The sequence below is a fragment of the Symphalangus syndactylus genome, chromosome 18 (genome assembly GCF_028878055.3).
Source record: "Symphalangus syndactylus isolate Jambi chromosome 18, NHGRI_mSymSyn1-v2.1_pri, whole genome shotgun sequence".
NCBI lineage: Eukaryota > Metazoa > Chordata > Mammalia > Primates > Hylobatidae > Symphalangus > Symphalangus syndactylus.
The window spans coordinates 42,392,672-42,401,520 of record NC_072440.2 but is presented as its reverse complement, the minus strand read 5'-3'; the positions used below and the strand labels follow the sequence as shown (position 1 = coordinate 42,401,520).

The 8,849-nt window shown below is 46.9% G+C and overlaps 1 protein-coding gene across 1 annotated transcript in view; it reads left to right on the top strand.

Moving 5' to 3' along the window:
- The first annotated feature begins 603 nt into the window (after window positions 1–603).
- The window catches only part of LOC129467455 (atherin-like), a 254,344-nt gene continuing 246,098 nt past the window's right edge, over window positions 604–8,849 (top strand). The window contains exons 1-2 of the mRNA XM_055251996.2: window positions 604–702; window positions 2,128–2,499. Coding sequence (XP_055107971.1) covers window positions 604–702; window positions 2,128–2,499 — 471 coding nt within the window. The remainder of the gene's footprint in view (window positions 703–2,127; window positions 2,500–8,849) is intronic.

Here is an 8,849-nt window from a genome sequence, read left to right as displayed (position 1 = left end):
ATTTAGCTACAATTAGGGAAGGGAAAACTTTTCAAGCTCTCTAAAGGAGGGAAATCTTATTTTTATAATTTTGCCTTGTTTAATTTTCATTGCCATGTGCATAGCTCTAGGGAAAAGTTATCTTTTTTGGATGTTTGAACTTCCTGAATACAGCCTAGTTGGAATAAATGGCTTTCATTGTTAGAGGGACCTCAGGGACTAAGTGTTACTGAGAATTTGAATATGTCCTCCAGTTTGGAAGACAGGCTATAATAAGGACAAGCCTACAGTCGTCTTGGGATCTCATTTGCAACACTTTCTTAGCATGCTTGCAGTTTAGACAGGGTTCATGTGCCAAGGTGTAGGAAGAAAGATAACCAGACCCAAAATAAACCAGGCAGTAGGACAAGTTTTGAATTTTAATGCGTATTAAAAATGTTGCCCTATCCTGGGGCTGCATTTCAAAGAAAGGTATAAAGATAAATGTAGATATTTGAAGGTCTGTTTTACTAGGAGATGTTATAGTGCAATGAAAGTTGACAACAGCTGCGCTGGACACAGCTACTTAGAGACTCAGTCACCGTGAGTTTAGTTCTAAATTCGTGGAATTCAGGGGTTAAGAGCATGGATTCTGAAACTAAACTGCCCGGATTTGACTCTATCACTTATCAGCTGGTGACTTTGGGAAAGCTACTTACCTTATCTGTGCCTGTTTCTTCTTCTGTAAGTTGGGAATAGTAATAGACTCCATCTATCCAGTTAGGAGGATTATTCTTTGGTGAGCTCGGTGGATGAAGAATTGCTGGGGACTACAATATGGCAGAGGTTCTTTGGCTACACTGGCAGTCATTCTCCATCCCTTTCTTTCCTCAAGCTTTTCACCACAGAGGCAAGACAAGCTAACATTTACCCATTTGTTTGCCCTTGCAGCTGGTGATGGCTATTTACACAGCCAATGAAACATAAGTGAAACTCTCCCCATAAAAGGGACAGTTGCAAGCTGCACTGCTTGCTCCTCTTCTTGCCTTGAACATGATGTGATGTCTGGAACTATGGCAGGCATTTATCAACCATGAGATGACAAGCAAACAAGAAGCCAAGATAATCTCAGAGATGCCAATCCTAACATCCATGAACTGCTGAACCAGTGCCAAAACCTAAATATTACATACTCCTTGCTTCAGTAGGTCAGGCTTTCTGTTACTTACAGCGGAAAGCATGCTTCTTAACTGATATGTATGGTAGATACTCCAGAGTTATCACTCTTTTTGTCCTAGTCCTGTGTTTCTCAAAATGTGGTTTTTAGAACACCTGCCTTAAAATCACTTTGGGCTCCAGCCAGTGACTCAGAAATCTCTGGGAGTGGGGTCTTTGAATCTGTATGTGAAAGAAGTTCCCTAGGTGATTCTGATGCACGTTCCAATTTGAGAATTCTTAATCAGGTGTTGGCTCACCGAGTTCGTTTTTGTTGGGCAATCACTGAGCATTTACTAAGGGCTAAGCACTGCATTAGGCATTGTGGATGCAAAGATGAATAAAACCACTTTGCTCTTGAGGGGCTTACATTCTGGTGGCAATTTCAGCACAAGGTGGTAATTGCTTTAAAAATAAAAAAAGGTTAGCGAAGCAGTAGGCCAGTCTGAGAGATCAAGAAACTCTACCTGGAAGGGAAGGCTATGTGAATTACACAGTTTCAATCAAATATATGTTTTTATCCCGCTAATTTGACTTCATAGATGTTCCTTTTCTGTATTTGTGAATGTAAACTTTTAAACAGCATTACACCAATTTTGATAACATTTCGTGACCACATACTTTGTGGAGCTAATTCTGTAAAGCTACCTCAATGCCTTAATCAATTTTATCTTCTGGACAGTTAAAATTATCCATTATTTTCAATTTTTATTATGATTTTACCAGCATTATTTTTCATGGGAAATTCACAGGACAATTTACCAGTTTATAGTTATTGTCATATTGTTTCATTTTGTGGTTATTATGACAACGAAGCCCAATGTGCCCAATTAAAATGTTACAGATCCAAATTTAGTCAAGAAGGACTTGTCTGTCAACTGTTTACCATATGAAGTTTTAGTTGTGGCTAGTTTCATATTCTTTTGATGAATATTTCCCCATGTCAGCTTTTAGTTATTGAGAAAATGTGATTATTCAACCAAGCTTAAAAATAAATCTGTTCTCTTGCTCTCCGCGCCGCCGCCGCCGCCATGTTGGGTTTGGAGCTGCACTGAGGCCCCCGCCGCCGCCGCCGCGGGTGAGGGAGGCCGAGAGCGGAGCCCGCCCCGCCCCGGGGCCCAGGGAGCGGGGCCGCCTCGGAGCCCGGCCTCTCCCCGCCAGCCGCCTTCCCGGCCCGCCGTGCAGCCAGTGAGCCAGCGAGCGAGCAAGCACCGGACTCCGGCCGCACCTTCAGCTACGGCCCGAGCGAGCCCGCCGCCGCCGGGCCCGGCCACAGCCTGCAGCGGAGCCCACGAGAGGCAGCGCCATGACGGAACAGACCTACTCGTAAGTAAGAAATGAAGAATTCCAGCACTTTGGAGCACTTTGGGAGCCTGAGGCGGGCGGATCACCTGAGGTTGGGAGTTCGAGACCAGCGTGGCCAGCATGGAGAAACCTTGTCTCTACTAAGAAGATACAAAATTAGTCAGGCATGGTGGCGCATGCCTGTAGTCTCGGCTACTCGGGAGGCTGAGGCAGGAGAATCACTTGAACTTGGGAGGCCGAGGTTGCGGTGAGCCAAGATTGCACTCCAGCCTGGGCAACAAGAGCGACACTCTGTCTCAAAAATATAATAAACATTCTCCCTCCCTCCCTCCCTCCCTTCCTTCCTTCCTTCCTTCCTTCCTTCCTTCCTTCCTTCCATCCTTCCTTCCTTCCTTCCTTCTTCCTTTTCTTCCCTCTGTTGCCCAGGCTGGAGTGTAGTCGGCTGGCTGCAGACTCCCTACCTCCGGCTCCCGTGATTCTCCTGCCTCGGCCTGGCGGCTGCGGCTCCCGTGATTCTCCTGCCTCGGCCTGCCGGCTGGCTGGGATTGCGGCCGCGTGCCACCACCTCTGCCTGGTTTTTGTACTTTTGGTGGAGGCGGGGTTTCGCCATGTTGGCCGGGCTGGTCTCCAGCTCCTGACCTCGAGTGGTCTGCCTGCCTCGGCCTCCCGAGGTGCTGGGACTGCAGACTGAGTCTCGCTCACTCGGTGCTCGGTGTTGCCCGGGCTGGAGTGCGGTGGCGTGGTGTCGGCTCGCTGCAGCCTCCGCCTCCCAGCCGCCTGCCTTGGCCTCCCAGGGTGCTAGGATTGCAGCCTCTGCCCGGCCGCCGCCCCGTCTGGGAGGTGGGGAGCGTCTCTGCCTGGCCGCCCATCGTCTGGGATGTGAGGAGCTCCTCTGCCCGGCCGCCACCCCATCTAGGAAGTGAGGGGCATCTCTGCCTGGCCGCCCCGTCTGGGATGTGAGGAGCGCCTCTGCCCGGCCACCCCATCTGGGAAGTGAGGAGCGCCTCTGCCCAGCCTCCCCGTCTGGGAAGTGAGAAGCACCTCTGCCCGGCCGCCCCGTCTGGGAAGAAGTGAGCGTTTCTGCCCGGCTGCCCCGTCTGGGAGGTGAGGAGCATCTCTGCCCGGCCGCCCCGTCTGGGAAGTGAGGAGCGCATCTGCCCGGCCGCCCATCGTCTGGGATCTGAGGAGCGCCTCTGCCTGGCCGCCACCCTGTCTAGGAAGTGAGGAGCGCATCTGCCCGGCCGCCCCGTCTGGGAAGAAGTGAGGAGCGTCTCTGCCCAGCCGCCCCGTCTGGGAAGAAGTGAGGAACGTCTCTGCCCGGCCGCCCATCGTCTGGGAAGTGAGGAGCGCCTCTGCCCGGCCGCCCCGTCTGGGAAGTGAGGAGCGCCTCTGCCCGGCCGCCCATTGTCTGGGAAGTGAGGAGCGCCTCTGCCCGGCCACCCCGTCTGGGAAGTGAGGAGCGCCTCTGCCCGGCCGCCCCGTCTGGAATGTGAGGAGCGCCTCTGCCCGGCCGCCCCGTCTGGGAAGTGAGGAGCGTCTCTGCCCGGCCGCCCATCGTCTGGGATGTGGGGAGCACCTCTGCCCGGCCTTCCCGTCTGGGAGGTCTACCACGGAGGCCAGACGCAGTGTGGGGGCTGGACGTGGTGGCTCTCGCCTGTAGTCCCAGCACTCTGGGAGGCAGAGGTGAGTTGATCACTTGAGGCTAGGAGTTCGAGACCAGCCTGGCCAACATGGCGAAACATATGAAAAATACAACAAACCAACCAACCAACCAACCCAGCAACAACAAAACAGGTCTACCCTGGAGTCCTACTCTAATTTTTTCTATTTTCCTCCCTTTCTGATCCTTTATCCCACTTTCTTTTTCTTCCTCTTCCTTCTCCTTCTTTGTCAAAGACATAGAGGATTGAGTTATTATCATTGATCCATACAAAGTTCCTCTCTTATTTATTTTCTTTAATTCCCACCCCCCATTTCTATTCCCCGTCTTCCCATGTGCAACCTTCCTAATATGTTTGATATGCATCTTTTTGTTTGTATGTATTTTTAGAAAATGTTTATTGTTTTGTGTGCAAAAAAAATTTAAAAAATCTGTTAAAAATTCTCTATGTACATTTTTAGTTTGTCAGTTATGTTGAGTTTACTATTTCTAGTGGTCATATTTATTATAAATTTAATGCAAATTAAGAGTTTATATGATATTTTTCTCAGCTAATCCATGAAGACACTGGAGCAATACTTCTCAGCTATTCCAAGGCTGACCTATTAGGCTGATTGGCCTATTATTTTGAGAATCCAATCATTCTGTTCGTTTTGAATGACTTTATGTGCTGGATACCAAAGGTCCACACTTGGTGGAGAGAAGAGAAAGTGGTAATGCAAAAATGGTGTGGGTATTAGAGAAGGTGGGTTGAGAGTGGAGAAGTGCTTTGCGTGATTCAAGTCCCTGGAAGCAGATGGGCAGTGAGTACAGAAGCCAGTTTGCTGTGACATTGCGGGTACAATGAGAAGCAAGTGCAGAGAGTAAGGATTGTACCTCAAAGAAGCCTGACAGAGAAGAGGAGAGTAAATACACACAAGAGCTAGATGTTTGAAACTTTTTAGGATGGTGCAGATTTGACATGTTTGTGGGCTAGCAGGAGAGCATCAGCTGGGAGAAAAGACGAAAATGCAGGAAAGGGAGATTACCAACAGAGCAGTACCAGTGAAGAAAAATGAAGGAACAAGAGCAAGTGCTCAGGTGGAGAGTTGGCTTCGAGTTGGAGGAAAGGAGATTAAAACTGATGCAGGTGTAGGTAAAATAGTCTTAATTTTCTCAGTGAGCCAGGAGGAAAAAGTGGCCTTCTGAGTGGGCAAGGATAGTTGAAGCTGGGTTAGTAATGGGCTTGACAACTCTTGCTTTTGGTTTGCCCTGCAGACTTTCCCATCTCCCTTCTGGTAACAACATCCTCTTTCATTGGGGGAGCTCTCCCCTGTGGATCACAGGATTTGGTATGTGACCCAAACTGGGTCATTTGCTGAATGGAGGAAGCCTGCTGTAAGAGTAAGTGAATAGAATCAGAAGGTCAGTTTGGGTCCTATTAGATTTAAGATATCTGTTACACATCCAAAAGGAAATGTTAAGTAGGAAGTTGGATATATAAGTTCAGAGCTCAGGGGAGAGGTTAGATGTCATCTGAGTAAATGGCATGACCTAGAACTGGATGAGATCATCTATAGGGTTAGTCTCTGTTAGCTGGAGGGAGGGCCAAACAAGAAGTCCCGGGGAGTTCAAGGCTGCAGTGAACTGTGATTGCGCCACTACACTCCAGCTTGGGTAACAGAGCCAGATGCTGTTTCTAATAAATAAATAAAATTTAAAATGAACGAAAAAATAAGTCCTGGTGCATCATTCAGCACTAAAAGATGAGGAAGAGGAGAAAAATATTCTGAGCTAAGAATAAACCTGGAGAGTAGGTTGGGTGTGGTGGCTCAAGCCTGCAATCTCAACATTTTGGGAGGTCAAGGTGGTAGGCTTGCTTGAGCCCAGGAGTTAGAGACCAGCCTGGTCAATGTAATGAGAATTTGTCTCTACAAAAAACAAACAAAAAATTAGCAGGGCACAGTGGTGCATGCTTATAGTCCCGGCTACTCAGCTACTCTGGAGGATGAGGTGTGAGGTTTGCTTCTGCCCGGGAGATTGAAGCTGCAGTGAGCTGGACAGCACCACCGTACTCCAGCTTGGGTGACAGTGTGAGACCCTGTCTCGGTGAAAAACAAACAAGCTTGGGTGACAGTGTGAGACCCTGTCTTAGTGAAAAACAAACAAAATAGCCTGGAGAATATGGATTTTATTGAAGGCATGTGAAGAAATCAAAGAGGGAGGTCAAGGGGAGAGGATAGCTTGAAGCCAGGAGTTGGAGACCAGCCTGGGTAATACAGCAAGATCCCCATCTCTAAAAAAAAAGCAAAAAGAAAATTAGCTCAGTATGGTGGCACATGGCTGGAATCCTAGCTACTTGGGAGGCTGAGATGGGAGGATCCCCCCAGAAGTTGGAAGTTACACTGAGCAGATTGTGCCATGCCTCTGTACTCCAGCCTGGTGGAGGGATCAGCTGTGAAAATGATGCTGGAGGTCAAGTGAATTGAGGACTGTATTAATGATTGGATTTGGCAAGGTGGAAGTCATTGGCTTCAATAAGAGCAATTTTGGTGGAGAGGTGGAAATTAAAAGCCTCCCTAGAGTGGATTGAGAGAGTGGGTTGAAGAAGAGGAGGCAGGAAGCATAGTTATCTTTTGAGGAGTTTTGCTCCAAAGGGGAGCAGAGAAATGGAGCAGTAATTGGAAGAGGAATGAACACAAAGGAGAGGTTTTGTTTTGTTTTGTTTTGCTTTTTAATAAGGAGGTATTACAGTATGCATATATGCTGCTGGGAATGATCCCATAGGAAGGGGGAAAATTGAAGATGTAGGGCAGAGAGGGAATAACTGTTATAGTAAAGAGAGGATGGAATCAGTATCAAGTGGAGAGTTTGGGCTTAGGTAGGATTAAGTATGGCTTATTTTTTGTCATTGGGATGTGTCACAGTATACAGTACAGTTGAAGCCAGGTTGATAAAGTTGCTGATAAGAAAATGAGGCAATTTTGTATTAATTGCTTTTAGTTTCTTAGTGGAATAAGAAATAAGATCACTGGCTGTGGGATTAGCTGTGGTGCTTTCCCTAGGGTAAGGTAGACAGTCAGTTTGGATAATGTGAGGAGCGTAAATAGACCACTGGATTTGGAAAAGTGGAGGTCATTGGTGACGTTGGCCAGAGACTTCTCTGAGGCAGTTTGTAGGGGTGAGGCGGGTAGTGTTGAGGCTGGGGAAGGACCTATCCCTCCAGGAGCAGGGTCTCTGTACACTTCTCTAATATGTTGATGGTAGAATTAAGGCTGGAGGAGGGGGCAGGTGCTGGTGGTGACAGCAGTGGTTGAGCATATTACCAATGAGAGAAACTGGCAGAGGAGAGTTCTTTTTCTGATCTGGTTCTTAAGTTATAAGATGTAAGTCTGGTACTTTGCACACCTACTTGGAAGAAAGCAGACTCTAGAAGGGGAGAATAGCACTGATACTCAGAGGCAAGCAATGGAGAGAAAGAGTTTTGGGGGCCTCACTTGAACTGCTGGATCCAGGGGAGCCCTAGCTTCATCCTTCCATCGATTTCAAGCTGTGGGAATAAAGACCACTCAAATGAGAACAAGCAAAGACTATTTGTTCAGTGCTTGCAAAGGAGTCAGCTACCATCATTTGTGTTTGGCAGAGACTCACAGGCAGGCAGAGGAGTGGGAAAGCTTTACAATGGAAAAATGACTTCCTGATTGGAAGTTGCTGGCATGGGGAAACTGGAGGCAGGCTAACTAGAAGTGGGGCCTCCTTTGAGGTTGGCTAGGGGAACATATATATACACATATTTTTTTTTTCCTTGTTGGTCCTAAGTTGGAAGCAGGGTGAAAGAAGGAAAGCTGGAAGTTATTGAACAAATGTTGAATGTTTTGGGCTGATTGCTGCAGAGGTTGTCGTTTGGCTTTCTAGGACGGTTGCTGCAGAGGTTGTAAATCAGAGTTCATCTTTTATATATGATCTGTTTGTGTATTCAGTCTTTTACAGCTGTATGTTCTTTTTTTTTTTGCTTAAGTTACTCTGTGTTGAGTATCTGTTGTTTGCAATTGAAGGAGTCCTGTCCTTCAATAGAGAGACAGAGTTTGAGCATAATTTGAAAACGAGTCTGCAGATGGAATCCTGGGTGAGTAAGCAAAAGAAACCCCACAGAGGATAATCAGCACATTTGAACACCTACTTTCTGCCAGAACCCTACATAAACCATCTCATTTAATTCTCAACAACCTATGGTTTAAACCTCTTCACTTTCAGATGGAGAAAGGGACTCACAGTGGGCAAGTATGTTGCCTCATGTGGCAAAGACAAGGATTCAGTCTTGTGTTTTGAGGTTGAGTATCTGCTCTCAGGTTGTGCTACTTTGGATCAAACAGGAAATGGATTTTCCTCCTTCAAGGTCACCCACGACACCTACATATTATCTTTATGTTTACTGCATTCTGTATACGGGGTCCCCACGAACATGTGTTCACACATCCCTTGAGGCTGATTCACTGGACTGATGTCTGCTTTGTGATCATGCCTTTTAAAAGAGTAGTTGTGATTTGGATGAAAACTTAATTTTGAATCCAGAGATTTTTTCATCCTCATAATATTATTTCGAAAATCACACAGTGTTCAAAAATGAGTTATTGATGTTAACAATGATTATGATGGATAATTAATTCTGCTATGCAAGTTGATCAATAAAACTCACATTTTGTGGCCCAAAAGAGATCATGTCTTGATGTTA